At 43.6% G+C, this 19,988-nt stretch overlaps 1 protein-coding gene and 1 long non-coding RNA gene across 2 annotated transcripts in view; one reads left to right on the top strand and one right to left on the bottom strand.

The window, feature by feature from the left end:
* Positions 1-547: 547 nt before the first annotated feature.
* On the bottom strand, positions 548-11,125 carry LOC142600784 (uncharacterized). The gene is made up of 4 exons (XR_012834343.1): positions 10,505-11,125; positions 7,099-7,245; positions 5,348-5,518; positions 548-710 (listed from the first exon to the last, which is right to left on the bottom strand). It is a non-coding gene; the product is annotated as an uncharacterized LOC142600784 (long non-coding RNA).
* Positions 11,126-11,574: 449 nt separating this feature from the next.
* Positions 11,575-19,988, top strand: part of LOC104636205 (ubiquitin-conjugating enzyme E2 E2) — a 215,183-nt gene continuing 206,769 nt past the window's right edge. Inside the window, exons 1-2 of the mRNA XM_075745841.1 lie at positions 11,575-11,867; positions 16,368-16,556. Coding sequence (XP_075601956.1) covers positions 16,381-16,556 — 176 coding nt within the window. The 5' untranslated portion in view covers positions 11,575-11,867; positions 16,368-16,380. The remainder of the gene's footprint in view (positions 11,868-16,367; positions 16,557-19,988) is intronic.

The raw sequence follows: 19,988 nt of genomic DNA, 5'->3' as shown, positions 1-19,988 counted from the left end.
AACTGCATAGACCTCTACCCTCATGATGTTATAACAACATCTACAGTTATGCAGGAAATAATACTAGATAGGTATCTGATGTGCTTTGTCTTTGAAGGCAGTTTATATACTCAATATCTGGAAGAGAACAGTTCTCTCTGATGAACAGCCTCCCAATTTGTCATCAACCAATGGTCTGTGAGTTACAGTTTGTGAAGTGAGACACTAAGGCATGCACTTACACATCTGGAAGGAAAAAATGCACAACAGATTGGATTGCAGAGGAAAGATCATTCAGGGACAAAGTCAAAAAAGAAAAAAAGTATGCAAAGGGACAACAGGGAAAAATAGAGTGGGTGGAAAAGGAAAGGGGAAAAAGGGAGGGGGGAAAGTAACAAGCAATTCAGGTACAAAAGCCTTAATCAAAGAAAAACAGGGGAAAGGTAGAAGGTAAAAGTAAGTGACAAAAAAGGTGAAACAAAAGCAAAGACAAAGGTACAGAAATGTGTGAAAAGACAATGGGGGACTTAAACAGCATTAGACTGTGAGATGCTCTTATTACTCACCATAGCTTTTTTTTCCTTAGTACAGCTCTTCTCCACTTGCTGTAGATGCCTTTTCCTTTGCTTTAGTTTTGTGGTTCTTAAAGCTTAAAATACTCAGCTCCATCAGTTTTCTCAAGGTAGTTAATGAAAGAGAACTTCATTCCAGATGCCAAAATCTGTTTGCTACTAAATAAATAAATGAATAAGGCCATAAGCTGACAGACAAGTCAAATTTATAATACATTATCATCTGTCCACTGAAGGGATAGAAGGGATAAAATAGTTTACTCGTGCAAAGACACATTTTGCCTTAGCTCACATTTTAAAGCAACATCATGTGGAAAGCAGGTGTTATATGGAGTTGCTCTAACAGTCACACTGGCTGCAGAAGGCCAGCTACGAAAGCAATCCCTGTCTTCAAACAATGAAGTGCGAAGCGTTGCAAGAAAGCACAAAGGAGTGAGATGGGGCTGTGGCTTTGCTACAGGGGTGACTCTGTGAAAAGTCCTCTGAAGCAGACAGCAAGCTACCTGGTGCTTTGTGGACCTGGAAAATCTAAAAGAGACCGTGAGCAAAAGAAGAGGAAGGTTTTGCTGAGGCATGTGCCCTCCCAGGGTGCTCTTGGTACCGTGAGGCTCTACAACAGTACGTGGCTTTAGAACACAAACTGGCAGAAGTGAGGTTTGAACACAGATTTCAAAAACTACTGGATTGATATGAAAGACTGGCAATAAAAAGAAAACAGAAATAGGCTTCATCTGAAACACTGAGGTATCCACTATGGACAAAGGTTGCAGCCCTGTACATGGGACCTGCCAGGCACTCATGCAAAAGGGCGATATCTGACAAGCGAAACGTATTTGTTGACTGATAATTGTTTTGAAATGTATCTTTTCCATAATAACTTTTTCCATCAGTAAAGTTGGCTGGTTGTTCATTAATTCTATGTTTGTCCCTGAGATTCAAGGCTAGGTGCTGATCTAAACTGAGACCCCCCTGAGATAACACATCAGGGCATGCAGCCATAAATCTTTGCTATGAGCAGTGGGGAACACAGGTCCCAGACTTGATCCCACCTAAAAGAATATGATAGCTAAAGTATCACATTGCGGTAAATGGTGGCAAACTAAACTGAAGGGGTTGAAGTGCTGTTGGCTGCTCTCCTCCCAGGAATCCTTACAGAGGTTACCAGACTTCTCCCAGAGGTTGCCACCTCCTAACAGGGGGAAGCTGAACAGCTCATGAATCAGCTCTAAACCACTGCAGCTTACAGCTTGGCCTATTAAGGTAAACCAGCATTGATTTTGGTTTATGCTAAACTGTAAGGTTCGGGAGCTGATTCACGAGCCATCCAGCCACGCCTGCCACAGGGCAGATGCCTCTGGAAGACGGCAGGGTTGGGGGCATTAATTGCTTCAGCGGCTGAATTTTAAACTGCCATTAGCTGTGTGCCAATATGTTTATGAGGAGTTCCCTGCAGAGAAGACCACAAAAAACCCAACCAAACAGAAAGTTACAGCCTACCCTGAAACTGCGATAATAATCATTTGTAGCTTACTTAGGATCCCTGTCTTCCCACATCATTTTTAAGACTGTACATTGTTGCTGCTACCAAGAATACAGCTGCAATCTGAGATCTCGGATGTATGTATCCTTCTATTCCTGGAGTAAAAACTGGTACCACAATTCACCTTTACAGCTATGCTGTGGAAAATGAAAGCTCTTGTAGTATTCATTGACGCCTTCAAGAGTTATATTAATATGTTGCATCTCGACCTGAAGGACTCATAAATCTATACAAATATTTGGGGGTCTGAGCTTTTCAACACCCATGTAACTACTACGTATATTTTGTGAAAGAGAAACTGAGTAAAAGTTACTCAGTTTGTGTAGCTACACAAGTCATCTTAGCTCTCCTTACTTTATATCCCAAGTCTTACCAGAAAAGACCATTCTTCCTCCAAGACACTCATAACAAAATCTGAAATCACATGAAACTAGGCTGGTTTAGAGTTTCAGTGTAAGTTTAAAACTTAGCCCTTTTTTTAGAAAAAGCCTTACTATGACATTGATGAACTTTTGAATTAAGCTAGATACTGTTTTGAGCAAACTTGCCTATAGATCTGGTTTGGTGACCAAACTATGTAAAGTACATGAAACCAGATCACCCAAGCTTTGATGCTTCTTAGTCAGTTTTCGTTTGCATTTTGAGTTTCAGGCCAAAGCCACAGTTGCGGGAATGAACTGTTATGAATCAGAATAAAGAAAATGCTTATGTGAAGTTCTCCCTAAAGAAACACAGACTTTTGCACAGTTTTCTATTTTCCCTACAAAATTAAACTGTGCTTTAAGCCTTGCTTCAGAAATAAAGTAAAACCAAATTCTCCTGTCAGAGGGCTTACCCTTGTTAGAGTTTCAAAAAAGAGATCCATTTTAAGGACCACATTCCCTATGGTACATTCAGGACCACTTTATTAAAATACATACATGGCAAATAATGTATGGCATCAATAAAAAGGTTTTATAGTGGCAATTAGGATTTGATCCAAAGTCCATTAATGTCAATGGGAACGTTTCCCTTGATTTCAAAGGAGTTTGAAGTAGGTCCGCATGAAAAAAGACATACGCCCGTTTCTAGGCCTATCCTAGTCCACCCAGGTGAGAGGAAACCTGCGTATGTTTCACATGCCTCCCTTACCTTCTGGGCTCTCACCAATGGATTTTTAATTACCAGTAATGGCCAGACCATTATATTTAGATTGCCAGCCAATTTCTCATCCATTGTTTCAGATCTGTGGGCTCTGCAAGCAGATGCTGAGGCAGCTGTGCAGCTCACAGCTTCCATGGCATTTCACCTCATGGGAGATGTAGCATAGTAAACCATTTAGCTGGCGTTCCCCGCAACTGGGAACTCTGGTCTGGTAACACAGTGCAACCCAAGCTGCCGGCACACAGGAGTGAAAAGCTATCGTTGAAACTCTTCCAAAACCAAATTATATCTTCCATTGTCTCAAAGGAATAATAAACCCTGGCTGGCTGATTGTGGAATATAATAATCATCTAGCTGAATTAGTGGGCATTCCTGGGAGTGACTGATTTCTGCTTTTCCCAAACAGGTTTTTTTTTTTTTTCCAAGATAATAGTTCTTGTCTGAAAAACAGTATTTCTCTACATGAGAACTAAAGTTAAGAAATTTAGAAATGGTGATACTCAGAATTATACTCCTTGTGTGTTCATAGTAAAAATAAAACGCTCCTTAGCAAAAATATATGGCTGTTGAAAGTGGTTTCCACTGACATAGTGTGAGGGCGCTGGGGGCACTCACCAGCCTGACTGTCCTTGTCCGGCCTCCCCTGGGGATGCTCCCACCCTCCCCCAGTCCCCCCCCGGGCCATTAGCCCCTGCCCCAGCCATGCCCCAGCAGGGTCAGTCTCCAGCTGTCACCTTGTCATGTCACCGAGGAATTTAACACCTATGCGTGATCCTGACAACAATGAACCACAAGCTAAGGATCCTGCTATCTCGCCTGCGGATGTTGGCCTAGCAGAGCAAGCACTCCCACCTTCACCAAAGCAGAGGCAGAAGCACTTCATCAAATGTGAAGCAGTTAGATCTTTCACCGAGGATGTCAGAGACATGGGCACAAAACACCTGTTTTCCTGAATGGACACATTATCTGGGGTTGCTGCCTTGAAAACAGGCAATGGCATGGGGAGGGGACAGGGGACTTCTTAATCTCTCTTGCTAGTGCTTTTCCATTTTGAATGGGATCATTAAATATTAAGAGAGTGAAAGATCAAAAGACAGAGAATGACTTGTAGCCTGTTAGGCCTCTCACATTTGCAGTTACAATCCAGAGTAGATATAGGTATTTTTAAGAGAGAAGAAGAGATGCAATGAGAGAGAACAAATAAGCCAAGCACCATAATGCTGTAGTGGTTAGGACACACTTCTGGGAGTTAGAAACTGTGCGGTTTTGTCCTTTCGGTCAGCAGACAGAATTAAATTTCCATTTCCCACATCATCAGCGATGCCTTCATCACCAGAAGGTTGAATGGGCAAGGGTCTTCTGCTAGATCCAGGAGATGGATCCAGGAACCCTGTAGCTAGAAGCCCCAGTGAGAGATAGGTACTTGTATTTGTGGGAGACGCTGTGCTGGTGTCATCTCTCTCCTTGCCACTTTCTAATGACTAGGTTAAGTGGCTCACTAACTACTCAGCCAAACATTCGTGGACCTCCACTGTCTAAATATCTAGCTCTGCTAACGTATTTCACTTGAAATGTATAGCCTTCCCTGAGAATTGTGAACTTTACTAGCCAATACTGCATCATAAATAGTTAGAAATTGCAACAGAGGTGCCAAATTGCCTTTGTGGGCCCAGTCCTCAGCTATGCTGTGGGTTCCAGTTCAAAGAATTCTGCCGAACACAGGAAATCGAGACGAAGAAACATTTCAAAGAGGAACTGTGCACTGGATTCTCTAATTACTTTCCACTTTTCCAAATTAACTGCAAAATGCAAGAAACATCCACTTTGCAGAGGTAGAAATGGCTATGTAAGATGCAGAGCTGGTCAAAATAAGGGTCTACTTGGACTAAAATGCAGTAATAGTTAGGTAGGCTCTGAACTTAGTTATAAGGTTAAGCAAAATTCCTTAAAACACGCATTATGGTAGGATTGCGATGTCCAAGAGCTTACTTGTGCTGCTCAGGGCTCTGAACTGCAGTAAGGATACTCAGGAAAAAAGCCTGCTTACTTAGGAAGTAGACATGTGTTCCTGTGCTGTGCCTTGCAGCTTTTTTAAATTAAGCGTATGCCTCACCTGTGTCCTCCCCACTGCCTCCCCATGACTTTGCAGCCTCAGGAACAGTTCCAATGTGTTTAAGAGAGCATGTCCCTTCCCTGAAGTTGCTGCTTCCACTGCTTGCCTGCTTCATTTCAGGTAGGTGAGGAAGATGAGCACTATCTGTTCTGTTTCTGGCTCCCTGAGGTTCTGCAGAAGGAGCTCAGGGAAGAGCAGACAGTTACCACCAAGGACGAGACAAAAGATGTTTGGTTTTTTCCTTCCTTTGTTTCTCCTTGGACTTAGCCACTGGTAGCTGCTGCATTGGCACTAGTTGGGTATACGGCTCCATAAAGCAGAAGGGATAATTTAGGTTTATCAAACTGCAGACATTCCCCTTTATCCCTTCCAAGTATAGCCCAAACCAGGCTCTTTGGCCAGGATCTTTAGGAAAGAAGTGCAAAACATGACTAGTCTGACTTATTGCTGCAGGGGACTTCCATTTCACTGGGGGAATCCCCTGCAGAGAACATGTGGGTAATTTCCACTCTGTACAAGGCAGACAATCTGCTTCAGAGTGATTGTAGTCCCTTGGGTTCCTGAAATATATTTGGTCATTCATACTGAAAGGACTGAAGAAGCCTGCTGTATGGAGGCTTTGGTTTGCTGTGGCGGATGCACTAGCCTACTCCTTAAGCATGCATTAATCATACAGTAGCCATAGAGGTTATTAGCACGCATTCTTCTGGAACCTTAACTTTATTAAAAGGGAACACGAGTGCTCAGGGCTTCTCCTTCTGTGGAAAACTGTAACTTTCCCTACAGAACCACAAGAGATCCTCAGAATTTTACCCATCTTTAATCAGAAAACCAAGCTCTGATCCTGTGAATTAAGATGTTATGAAACTAATAGAAAATAATAGGAATGCGGAGGCGCTGAAGAGCATGTGGAAGTAACACCTAAAAACCCCCAATTTTCTTTTCTAACCCATCTTCGCTTCTCAACATTCTCTCCCACATATGGTGATGAATTAAGACAGACAATACAGGGAATTCTTCCAGTTACAGGTCACTGCATTACAATAGCTTTGGAAATAAAGATTTTTCCCTTCAGTACATACAAGATGAGATTTTTAAAGCAGTGGTTTAGTCTAGGATTCAGCTGTTAACGATTTCTGTCTAGAAACTATCAGAGAATTATCCAGTGCAATTATCTTAAGTTGGGCTCTAAACCAGCACACAGAAACAAACCTCTATTCTGGACTCAAAGCAGTGATTTATTCCCTATCTTATAGAAAAAGCCAGGCTTTCATTAAGGACACGGAAGCAAGTTATTACCTCCTTCCCACCCATCCCTAATATGTTTTATCTTTATTCTTTACAATCCTGGATAGCAAAGCGGCTGAGAGCCATGAGGACCTCTGATGCCACATGGTTATTGTCCCAGTTGTTTCTTCTGGTTCCAGCTGAATGATAGTGGGAGCTGTTCTGCTTCTGAGCAAAGGGGAGGAGGAGGAGCTGCAAATTTTGGGGTTTTTTTTAGGTTAGAGTGAAAGAGATCTTAAAAGTTGTTTGCCTCACAACTTACAACTCTCTTCATATTTAATGGTTTGAAAAGATTAGGGTGAATACATTCTAATGATTTGGGGGTTTACATTATTGTAGAGCAAATACAGTAGTCAGGCTAGTAATAACTTGTCTCTGTGCCCACACAATCATTTTACTTCAAAATGCCATGAAAATACTTTAAACAGATTTCTGTCAAGGTACTATTTGAATAATAGGCTTACCCAGTGTTCAGGATTCAATCATGTTTTCCTTGATATAGGATGTCATTTTTTAAGGGATGAGGACATATGCAATTAGCTGAAAACTCTAATGAAATTTCTGCTGCAGATACCTTCCTTGCTACTCCACTTCATTCTACATGCTGATAGCTGGAAAACAAACGGAAGAATTCTGATCTCTGAATCACTCAAATGCTGTGTCTTCAGACGCAGCTGGTGCTTCAGAGATCAGGGTACCTGTGAATTTCAGTTTACATTTGCCAACATACAGAGTGGGATTCACCCAAGTGGCAACAAAAGCAAAGCAAGATTGTAGGGAAAGAAAAAATAAACTAGATACAGTGTGAGAATAAACTATCTAGAAATGGGAGAAAGAATTATCAGAGAGGGAAAAAGAACAGAGAACAGGCCAGATTCTCTGGACTATCCTTACGGCCTTGTGCCATCACAGTAGTATAAGGAAAGCCAGCTATGGGAGAGGAATCCCATACCAGCAAAAAGCTACTGCAGAGGCTCGTGCCATTCCGTGTCCCCGCCTCAGCTTGGGATGGAGGACAAGACTGGGAAGCAGAGGGCCTGCTGCTGAGAGCTGCCTGCTATCTGCTCTCTGAACAGCCCCATGGGGCCCAAGTCTCAGCAGGGGAGACATGGGGGGAGTGACACATGCTGGGATAGCTCCTGTGGAGCTGAAAAGTGGAATCAGGTAAAGAATGAATAGAGGCACCTTTGTCCCCATTCCCCCAATCCTCTGCTGATAATAGTTGAGATGGGTGAAATGATCTGGCTCATTAGGATTTGGCTGAAAGAGATTGACAGAACAACAGGGTGCCCCATGGACCACTGAATATTTCCATCTCACTTTTTAATATAAAATATTAAAGTTTTGAAAGTGAGAGATACTGTTGTTTTCAGCTGTATCACAGCTGAGGCAATTCCTCATCTTTTCTCCACCTCAGAAAACCAATCCCTTTTTATCAGTTACAACTTGATGGCAATGTTCATTTAACAACTTAAATAGCAATATTATAATGAAATGTCCTTTTAAATGGGAATGAACAATAATTCATAAATAGAAATGCAGAAGAAACTTCAAAGTTGCATTTTCCTATTTCTTATTTTGACGTGTAACAATAATATATAATTTAATTTACCTGGGTTTTAACTGAACAGAAATGAACAAAACTTGCCATAAATGAGATCTCAGTGCAGCTAAATAAGTCTAAAAATCTAAATTGATCCAATAGTTCTTTAAATTAAACACTCTTAAATGGAAACTTGGCTCACAATTCTCCAGCGTCACAGATTTTGATTGACATATCTGTCCTCATAACAGACACTCTAAATCAAGAGGCCTTAACAGAAGCGTCCTTAGCTGTAACAGTCTTAAAGCGTGAGTGTCTGTGCCAGGTGACCTGAACTCCAGTGTGTCTCTCTGAGGAAGCTGCAAGCTTCTGTGAGAGTAAAGAACTCGGGTTGTTTTGGATGCATCCGGTGCTGTAAATAGCGTCAGCTTTTAGAAACCACATAAAACTAAGAAGGGGAAAAAAAAAAAAAAAAAAAAGGTGTAATGTGTGTGCCTTAGCACTCCAGCATGGGTGAAATCTAACACCGGAGTATTGCCACTCACTTCAAAAGGGCCAGGATTTCACCCTGTATGATCCAAACTTACAGAAGTCTTCCAAAGGATTTTGAATAATACAATATTATGCAACCTTTAACATCCAAGGGCGAAACACATTATTTCGAAAGGTCAAAAGGATAAAACTGGGAGCAGTTGACTACCCTGCCCTACTCCCTTTACATTGCACAGGTAGGGCTCATTCAAAACCTTCACTTTTAAAATCCCAGGGCACACCTCAGTGTGCATGTTCTATTCATAAGGCAGTACAAACCTTCTCCCTAGTTCAGTTGTCCTTAACTTAAGCCCTACCATTTAGGGCTTTGGGCCAGAGGTTACGCACCAAAAGAAAAATCAGGGCCTGACTCTCGATGACTCAAACTCTTCACTCGGTGCTGGAACACTTTAGCGCTCCCTTAATTTTTTTTGGCACTGGGAATTTATGACCCAGATTCTGGGACACTGTACGGCCCCATCCTAGCCCTGTCTGAATTAGGCTATTGACTGAGCTTCCCTCTCTGTGCTTCCTGCGGATCCTAGCAGAAAAGAACTATAATGAAGCACACCGAACTGTCACTGAAGTAAAGTTCTGATACGGGCTGAGGAGTTTCAATAGTCAGGGTATTCGAACAGGAAAATTTATGCCTCCTTTAAGGTACCTTTAAGCAATCAGAGCAACATTAAGGAAATACAGTAGAAGGCTCATTTAGAAGTGAATTTCATCGCTTCCTGGATGGTTTTCAGGAGGTCTGTTACAGAATAACTGAAAGGAGAGGACATGACAAGTGATTTTAGAAAAGGAGACTGTGATGTCAGGAGTGTGCTATACAGCCAGCAGCCTTTCAGCATGATGAGAAGCACTACCTGCAGATTTGTACTCTTTAAAGGATTTTTATGCATCATATCCTGTTAATTACTTAGTTATTTGTCCTTGTGAGAAGTCAATGCAAACTAGCAGATAGAAAACCACCTAAATGACATTAGGAGCTTTTCTCCATGAGTTCATCAGATGCAGGAAAATACCATGTAAACGTGCACAAAATAGGAAGAACTAGCTGAATGCAGTATTTTTAAGTTTAGGTGAAAATGTCATTGGGATTATTTAACAAATAAACACAAAAAAACAAGTTATTTCAAAACAATTACTCAACAAAGAAAAGGATTAATTTTATGTACAGGGAAACTGCAAAAATCACTTCTGTTGTCTGGATATAACATGAGAGCAGGTGCCAGTAATGTTTCTAATCCTTAAGTATCTCAGCAGTGCTTCAAGTTCTCAATTTCTGTATGTTTGGTAGCATGGACTCCACCTACATCGTAACCATGAGTCAGAAAAAGTACAATACTTCACAGCTCAAGCAGGGAGAAACTTCTCCTTGTACATGTTGAATGGCGAGAACACATTTTGGTTTTTAATTCTCTTTAGTTATGAAAAGGGGGGAAATATTTTGACTTGCCATTACCTCTTTACCTGTGTCTGGTATATTTCCCTGTTAGATGAAGAAAGGTTTGAGTTGATGAAAGTTTTCATAACGTAGCCAATCATCAACCGCATGTTATGTAAAGATTAAAGCAGCAGCGTCAGCACAGGGACAGAAGTATCGCAGGCCAACACAGCCGGTTACCTGACAGCCAGTTCTGGTAGAGGTTTGCTTTGTCCCAGGTTAATGTTATTAATACTAAACATGTAACATTTAACTGTGTGGCTCTTGTCTTGGCCTCACCCATTCCTTATTGCGATGCTTGCCACGGAGGTAATGCCTACTTGCGTGGGAGGCGAAATTCATTTACCTGACTACAATCACGCTACAGCGCCTATCTCCAACTGGGATGCTGTACGTCATCCGATGTTGTTAGTGGCCGGGGGCTGTTTGTGCCATCAAGCTGTGCTAATGCGACGCAGTAACCTTGCGGTCGAAACTACCACGATAAACACAAAAGTATGACCATAAAGTACCGGCCTCGGCCCTCTCTCCGCGCTGGAGAAGGCACCGAGCCCCCTCGCACCACCCCTCGCAGGTAACACGTCCTCCCCGCCGCCGGCAGCCGCCCGGACCCTTCGCTCCCCCAGGGGCACCCGGCCTGTCTCCCTCCGGCTGCTCCGTCAGGCGGAGAGACGCGGTAGCTTCGCGGAGACAAAGGCCGCGGCGAGGTGCGGGCAGCGGGGCCGGCGGGATCGCGGGGGGGGGGGGGGGGGCGGAAGAGGGGGGCGACCGGCGGAAGGAACAAAGAAGCAGAAAAACCCGAGAAGAGCAAAGAAAGTTGATAGCGGCCACCGCGCGCCTCTGCCGCCGCCCCCTTGCCCTGTCCCGGCCTGCCCGGCCGCCCCCCCGCCGCCGCCGGCACCCCGGACTTTCGCGGGGGTGGGGGGGGGCCCTGGCGCAGCCGTGAAGCCGCGGTAGCCTGGGAAGAGGGCCGGGTACCCAAGCCTCCACCCCCTTGCGCAGCCCCACGGCCACCCGACCGCCGGCTGGGGCTCCCGGCCGCCCGCTCCCCCATCCCCTCACGCCTCCTTCCTACTCGGCCCCGCTGACCCCGCCCAGCCCCCGCCCCCCCCCGCGCTTCCCTTTAACGCGCGCTCCCGCCTGCGGCTCTTCCCCCTCCCCGCGGCCCGGCGGCGCGCGGCCTCCAACGGCCCCCGCGGGCGCGCGCCCGCGCCCCCTCCCCTCCGCCCCCCTCCGCCCGCCTGTCACTTTCCCCCCCTCCCCCCCCCCCGCCTCGTCGCCGAAAGCGCGCGCGCGCCCCCGCCCATCCCGCCCCTCCCTTGGCGGACCGCGAGCGCCCGGGCTAATTGGCGGGGGGGGGCGCGCGCGCGGCACTGGCCGTGCGGGCGGGGGCGCGCGCGCGCGCGCGGAGGCGGCGGCGGGGGCGCGCGCGCGCGGCAGCGGCTTCACTTCTCTTCGGGCAGCGGGGGCAGGAGCGGCGGCGGTGGGAGAAGCAGCAGCAGCAGCGGCCGCCGCTGCTGCTTGGGGGAAGAAAGAAGAGGGCGAGGAGCGCGGGGGAGCAGCGGGCTCATGGCTCAGTGAGCGGCTGCAGCCCCTTCCCAGCCCCGCGCCCGGCCGGAGTCGGGGCGACCGCGTCGGGTTGTCCCGCAGCCTGTGCCCGGCACCAGCGAGAGAGAGAGAGCGACCGACCGACCTGCGCTCGCCTGCAGGTAGCAGCTGTCCCCCTCTGCGCGCCCCGTCACTCCCGAGGTGCAGCTCTGCCCCGGCTTAGGTCCCCGTCTGCCACCCCTCCCCCCGCCAGGCTCCCACCCCCCCCCACCCCCCCCCCCCGCCATCCCTCTCTCACGGCGGCCCCCCCCACCCGTTTAACCGCGACCCTCGGTCTCTACCTTCATCTCCCCTCCCCCCTCCGCATCCCCCCGGCGCTGCCTGGTACCCCCTTCCCCCACCTTGTCATCCCCGGCCGTGCCTTTTCTTAGCAACAGTCCCGTCCGCCCCCCCATCGCCCCCCGCCACCTCGGCATCTCTGCCACTGCTCCCCGCCCCCCCCCCCCCCCCCCCGGCTCCATCCATCCTCCGGTCATCGCTCCAGCCTCCATTGCTCCTCAGCACCCCCGCACCCCTTCAGCAACTCTTCCGTGCCCATTTGTCCTGCTTGCCCCGCTGCGGGCGGGAGCAGCGGCCACCCCCGCTCCCCCATCCCCGTTCCGCGCCGATCGCGTGGTCCCCGCCGCACTCGCTTGGGTCTCTCCGGCGCCGGCGGTACCCCCGGCCCGCCCCCACCCCCCCCCCCCCCCATGCCCGAGCCTCCCGGGGTACACCATCCCTACACCCCCCGCCGCAGCTGTGGCATCCCAGGGCCAGAGCCCCTCGGGAGGGACATTGGCCCCCCCGCCCCGGGGCGCCCCGAGGAGCCCCCGCAGCCCAACCCCCCTCCCTTCCCTCATGTGCCCCCGGCGTCTTCCTCTCGCAGTCTCCTCCTCCTCCTCTCACCGGCTGTCTCCTACTTCTCACCCCGGCTCGGCCGCCGCCTGCCCGGCCGGCGGGGTGCGTGTGGCGTTTGGGGGTGCCCCTCCCCCGCGATGCCGCACGCTGGGTCTCCCCGACGGGCGGGGAGAGACGAGCGAGTCGCGTGTGTGCCCACCCGCGGCGGTGGGGCCGTGGGATCCCGGGGCTGCCGTCCCGTCCCTCCGGGTGCCCCTCTCGGAGGTGGACCCTGCCGGGCCAGAAACCGGGCTCCTTCTGCGTCCCCTCCTGTCATGTTTTGGTCCTTTTGCCCTTTACGGTTTATAATGAAGATGAAGTAAGGTGGCTGTTGCTGTTGCTGCTCTTCGTGGACCCTGCAGAAATATTCAATTTATCTTGGCTTATAGGAAATTAAGACTGCTTTAGAAAGACATCATCACTATCTCTGCCGCCCTTGGGACCCATCTGCACATTGTCAGGATCTCTCTGTCCCTGACTGCTGGTTTTGGTTTTTTGGGGGGAGGGTGGTGGTGGTTGGTTTTTTTTATTGTGGTTTGATTTTTGGTTTGTTTTTTGTTTTTTTTTTTCCTTTTGAGGAGGGAGGGGAAGGTGCCAGTGGATATATATGACAGAAGCAGGATCTTTTGGACACTCTTCACTTAGAATTGATAGTTGCACTTACACTGGTAATCTGTGTCTCTGCTGAATCATCTCACATTAAGGGAGAGACTTTTAAGTCCCCTTTCACTCCTTCCCCTGTCCCCCCTGCTCATTTTTCTCAGCACAACAGCAGGGAGGTTAGCAACCCTCGTCTGAATGTAGAATAGCCTGGCAGCCGGGACCCTGGACATCGCGTGTCTTTCCTCTCACTCTCTGTGACAGTTGCAAACACATTTATGGCTGTCCAGATTCAAGGAGTATCTTGCGTTTCTCTGTGTTCGTGGCAGTGAAATGTTTTCCTTACAGTGTCATCCCCTCGGTTGCTTTATTTTTCCATTCTCTTATTTGTTCATGTGTTTGTTTGTCTTTTAAGTTTGACCACATTTGAAGTGTCTGACTTCAGGCCTTTTAAAACACACTTTTACCGCAATATTGAGCATCCCTTGAACTATGCAAAATTCCTAAAATTGCAGATGTCGTGAGGAGAGGGCATGGAAAGAACTGCCTGGATGTCAGAAAGGGGAACAGAGAGAGAAGGAGAGAGGAAAAAAACCCCAAGAAACTAGCCAGACATCAAATGACAGATTTCAGCATTTTCCTGTTGTAAATGCTGGCATTACATGTTACAGTAATTATATGCTCTGGGCTACTGTTACAGTGTTTGTCTGCTGGATAGTAACCTGAACTTATGAAGTGAATACAGTTGTTTTTGGATAATAGTAATATTTATAGCCAAGATTATTCTCAGCAGATGTCCTATGCATATAGGCTTTATTAAATATGCTTTCAACTTTCAGGCCTGCAATGTTAAAGCCTATGTACATTGTGAAGATAATTTTTCTCTTTAAAATTAGATGTATTAAGCAAAGATCAGAACTAAAATCTAGAGTGAATAAAGGCCATCAAAAGTGTTATGAAAAAGATGAGATTGTATTTTAGCTGTATGTAGAAGCAAAGAAAATGAGTACCTACTATCAAAATTGCATTACAGTTATTAAGTGCATATTTTGACTTGTCAGAATATGATACTTTTGTGTTTTATTACCTTTAAATCTTCTGTTTCTTTTATCTTAAAGTCTGACAGCCAGGATCTAAATATCTAAACATTAACCTGTGTAAATATGTGAATTATGTTAAATATAATGTTGTAGCTGTACCATAGGAAAAATTGTTCTCTAAGAATGAGCAATTTTTGTATTTTAATTTTAGGACTCAAACTATGCATTATTTCAGTTACTTCAATAGCAGGCTAGGTGTTGTGTTTTTATATAAATTTATATATATAAATATATTTATAAAATATTCTTTCCCATGATAAAATTCAAAATGTAGCTTAAGCTGATTAAGAGAGACGTAGTCCCATATCTATTACTTGCTATTTCTTTTAGCATTCAAACGTTTTGAAGGGATGCCATACTTCTAGATTTCCTTTTCAGTATAGCTTCATAAATTAGACAAAAAAGATTTAATTCCTCCTGAAATTAGTTGAATTCTGTCAATAATGCCAGAAAAGATTAGTTCTTCCACTCCACTGTGTACTGTTTGATAGAATTAGATCTTGGTAAGGCTTTTGCAGAATAGGAGTAAATTTATTTTCTTACATGCAGCTATAACTAGAACACTTAAGGGCCTTTTTAAAAAGCGTCCTTTTCAACATAACCCTGTTGGCATTGATGTTTCTTTACTTTGCCTTTGCTGTCTCTTTCTGTAAGTATGTGCAGGGAGATGAACTTTGTTTAATCCACTGAATGAGCATGGTTGAATCTGAGCGTGCAATCTCATTATTCTCCCTTGAGAGAGTATTAAAACATATAATAGTCAAGGTGAATGGTTTTGTTCTTAATTGTGATGGTGTCTGTACATAGGTAAGAGGAAAAGCAAGTCAAAGTTCACAGCAATTTAAAACTCTTTGTGTATGAAAGAGCAAATTCTTGATTCAGACAGATTTGATCAGAAAACCACCCAGATATATGGGGATTGTGTGGGTGTAAGCAAGTAACGTTTGGGCCTGTGTGCTTTGAAGGTGGTTCTTTTATTAAAATCTCTAGAGGAGGATATATAAAATATGTATCTAAGCTACAGGTTTGGAGTTAAAGGAAAGACCTCCTGGGTTTGGGGTTTGGTTTGGTTTTTTGGTTTGGTTTTGTTTTGTTTTTTTTTTTAATTTTCTAACACTCATTGCCACCACATATGCTAATTCAGTAAGAGTTTTTCATGGACATCTGCCTTTCATTAGAACAGTTTGAGAAGTCATAACAGCTGTAACAGTGGGCTTGTAAGTCCTCATCTGTCGGCATATTATTAAACTATTTAAAATGAAGAAAGAAATGAAAATAGCTAACTAGTATCAGAAGCGTGCAAATAAAGCATTAACTTGACTTCAGAAATATACTGAGATTTCTTGTCGCTCGTGTTCTCTGACAGCTTTGTTGCCTCATGTTGCCTGAACAGAATTTGTCAGGAAAAAACTTCCTTATATCCTCTACCAGTGCGCTTACCACTCTAGAAGTGTACCGTTTTAGTAAATACAAACAGTCCTGTGTTAGTGCCTTTTGGTTCTGTGAACGTTTCCATTGAGCATGCCAAGATGTGGATTTTGTAATGTGGAAACCCACATTATAGGCTTGGAGTGAGCCCACAGATTTATTTCATGTGGGATAACAGAAAGTCTTAAGATAGTAATAGCTCTCGGTTTTTAACAAACTATGCTAGATTTCAACTGGTGACATGGTGATGAGATAGCTAACTCATGATATTGCCAAGCAGCTGAAAAAATCATTCCCAGTGAATGGTATTGTACTTGCAGAATTATGTGCCCTGCTTAACTACAGTAACTTATGTTTTTCATATCTATAAGGGTTTATTATTTATTTGGTATGGGGTTTAAAATGACCAACTCCTGAATGATTGTTAAGGTGCTTATGGCAAAACTCTTCAGTACTAAGATTACTGAAGTACTGTAAGCATTATGTATTAAGACAAAGACATAAATCTCATGTATTATTTCCTTAAGGCATGTGAGAAATACTATTGGACAGTTTCTTCTGAAAAAGCTAACTTTTGTTGTTTGTTTTTTTGTTCAGTGCAGCATCTGCCATGTCTACAGAGGGGCAGAGAGTTGATGATAGTCCAAGCACCAGTGGAGGCAGCTCTGATGGAGATCAGCGTGAAGGTGTCCAGCAGGAGCAAGAAAGGGAGCAAGTTCAACCCAAGAAAAAAGAGGGCAAAATATCAAGCAAAACAGCTGCTAAACTGTCAACGAGTGCTAAAAGGTGCAGTGTTCCTTCTGGCTGTCTATTTTCCTTTCTGTTTTTTTCAGCTGACCGTCAGATGTATGTGTTGACTCAGTATATTAATTTTCTTATTGTTTTATTATAACACTACTATGTCAGCGTAATAGCCTTTTGAGACTGGTCACAATAATGAGACCTGTATACTTTTTTCCTTTCTTTGACAGATTGGCTCTTTCACATGGCTTTAATAGTAGCTTGCATGATAAAAGCTGACATTTTTTTATTGCTAGTAAAACTCAGACAGTTTTGTAGCCTTATAAAATATATCTCTGTATGTGTATGTATGACTGATGTTGAAACTTGTCAGTGTAACTTACAGTTAATTAACCATAAACATTTCAGACAGTTCAGTAACTCAGCATGTTAGGACTATTGTAATACCTATTGCTGTAAAGTACTGCATTTCCTTTTCCCAGATGGTCAGGTCAGAAATATTTGAGTGAACAACAAATGCATGTTGGTTTCATTACTTTAAACTGTGGTCTGTTTTAATACCCATTTCTTTTCCTTCTCTTTTCTGCTTGAGAGGAAAGGTGGGTTTGTAGAATAACTACTTAAATTATTCTATGCTCTCATGTCAATCTCCAGATAACGATCGTCTTGCTTGGACCAGACAGAAGGAATTTACAGCTTAGTGTTGCTCCATTAGTACACATAGGGGTGTTAGTCTAGGCAACAGAAATCAAATGGGATTATAGTGATTGAAGTTAAAAAACACTTTTAAAATAATCTGACGAGAGACCAATTCTGCAGACTGTCCTGATGCAGAATTCCCAGATCCTGTTTCTTTTCTAATTCAAGGCTGTGTAAACTACAAGAAAAATCATTGAAGTTGTACTGCTCTGGTGCTGTGGTAAAGCAGAAGCATCAAGGCCCTATTGCCATCATTTATAACATATGCATGATGGATATGTTATGCATGTAGGAGTCCATAGATACCGGTAGATAAACATGTGTGTACATCTCTTCAGGATTAGTCTTCATCTTGGCTTAATCTGTCCCTTACCATTTCCATACTTTTCTGAACTGAAGTCTTTTCCGTCTTTCCAGTGAGGTACTGTCATGCTTTTCTTCTGCCGTAGACACCTTTCTTAGAGCTAGCCTTTCTTTTTTTTCTTCTCTGGTGAAATGGTTTCTGAAGACCCATTCCTGCTATGATACTATTAGGAGATACCTAGTCATATCACTTACAGGATGGCCAGCAAAATTTGCCCATGTTTCCTTTTATGACTCAAAGGGAAAAAAAAGAAAAAGCAGCTTTCACTTCAAACCATGATGTTATTCATGTAGTTAATCCTCACAGCCATTACGGTTTCTGGCCGCCTTCTCTTTTGTCTGCTTTCTGCTATTGTTATTTTTTTTTAAATATTAGGAATCCTGAACTAGTCATGACTTTTAAGGTCATAAAAACCAGTTTTTAATATCTTTAGAAAAGAGTCTGTGTATTCTGAACTTTGTACAATGCTTAATGTAATAATGCCACAATCCTGACAAGGGCCTGTGGACACTATTCTATTAAAAAATTAATAATGATATGTCAGAAATTGGTCTATTAATCTTAGCTTTGTATCTTCAAAGCTTAGAGCTTTTATCAACATGCATTTCACAGTGATAAAATTACTTAAACCTTTTAAAGTTTAATCATATCTGCTTATGGTTCTGCTGAAACTAATTATGCCAGTTGCTGACATCAGTACGTTTGCCACTTAGACTGTAAAGCCAGTTTCACATGTGTACTAATATTGAAGGAAAGCCTTTGATTTTAAAAGCTGAGATGATTTATAAGAGTTCTGTAGATATGTGCACAATAAATAATATTTTTGAAAAAAATTATTTTAGGAGTGCTGGTTGTTATAGCACTTTGTGGAAGGATCACAGCAACATAGTTTTTATAGTAACAGGAATTTTTAATAGTATCATAGTAATTTTTTTTAATTTTTTTTTTTAGTATTCAGTAGTTTGTCACTGTGTTAGAATTGGGATTACATTTCTATAAGAATTCTCAATCTGGGCAGGTTTTCTTATTACAGGTTTTGTTTCTTTGCTTTTTCATTAAAATCAGTAATGCCTCAAGAAAGGAAAATCAGAAATTAAAATAGAGGGTAAAAAGAAGAGGAGTAACATGAAGGAAAATGGCATAGAGTCCTCAGTGTGTGATAAGTATTGCAGAAACTATAAAATATCTTCATAGTAATGTTACTTTTGTTCATTTGAAATGAAAAAATAGCACAGGGATAAGGCTATACTCCTTCAATGGGAATGTTGTTCTTGACCAGGTTAAAAAAGTGATCTTTTAAAAATTGAAAAAAATCTTTTGCGATTTATTGTTTCCTATTTTCCCTGCCCATGGCAGGGGGATTGGAACTAGATGATCTTTGAGGTCCCTTCCAACATAAACCTATGATTCTATGAAATAAATTGAAGTAATTCAGCTGCCCTAGTGAAAAAAAGACTGAATATATGCTTAGCAACTTTTTCCTTTTCTAGTTTTTGGATTCTGTGTGTTTGTATGGCATTACTCTAAAGTCACAATAATCTTAAGTGTTTCACTATGCAATTCCCTCTAATAACTTCATTACGGTTAAAGGAGTCAACTCTGCTAAAATCAGCAGAAACCCCAAACAACAGAGTGTACTGTAGTTGCGGCTTCGGTCAAGATTCCTTAATTCCTGCAAGTTAACGTAGAGCTGGAGCTAAAGTCACAGACTACAGACTTGATTCTAACCTGAGTTCGGAAGTCACGTTTTCTCACTTGGAAAGCTTTTTCATGCATATGGAATTGTTGTAGTCATGGTATTTTTGGATTACATTATGATACCTACCGTATATCTTGGATTAGAATGAAGATTTGTGCATCTGTATTTGGAATACTTCTGCTTTTTATTTGTATGTTTATGTAGTCAGATTTAAAAGAATTTTCAGTAGCATTAGGTTTTATATAAATCAAGATTTAGTAGTGTGCTGACTTTCGCTTGTGTAAAAGTAAACTGCTACCATGTCTTATGTATGAATGTACTACTCCCGCAGCTTACTGCTTTCTAAAATGATCTGATTATGGAGGCTCTATGAAACCACTTGAATTCATATTTGAGTAAGATTTTTGGTTTTAAGATATGGAGTTTCTTCTGTTAGCATTGCTGTAGATGGCATCAAGAAGGCAGAATGCCATCACACGCTGTCCTTCTCTGTTAATACTTTTAGGACTAGCTGCTATACAGGTGTAATAGCTTACAGCATATGTCATACAGTGTACCGGTCCTTCAATTTTCCTCACCCAGAGGGCATCTCCTTAAATAGCAACCTTTCTTACCTAACATGTCAAGATTGAGAAACTTGCTGCATATCACAATTACAGTTCAGACACGGAATTGAATTGCTGTCCTTGAAAACAGCAGGCATCTTGTTACCTCT

Source organism: Balearica regulorum, chromosome 2 (genome assembly GCF_011004875.1).
Source record: "Balearica regulorum gibbericeps isolate bBalReg1 chromosome 2, bBalReg1.pri, whole genome shotgun sequence".
Classification (NCBI taxonomy): Eukaryota; Metazoa; Chordata; class Aves; order Gruiformes; family Gruidae; genus Balearica; species Balearica regulorum.
This window is presented reverse-complemented; position numbering and strand designations above follow the sequence as displayed.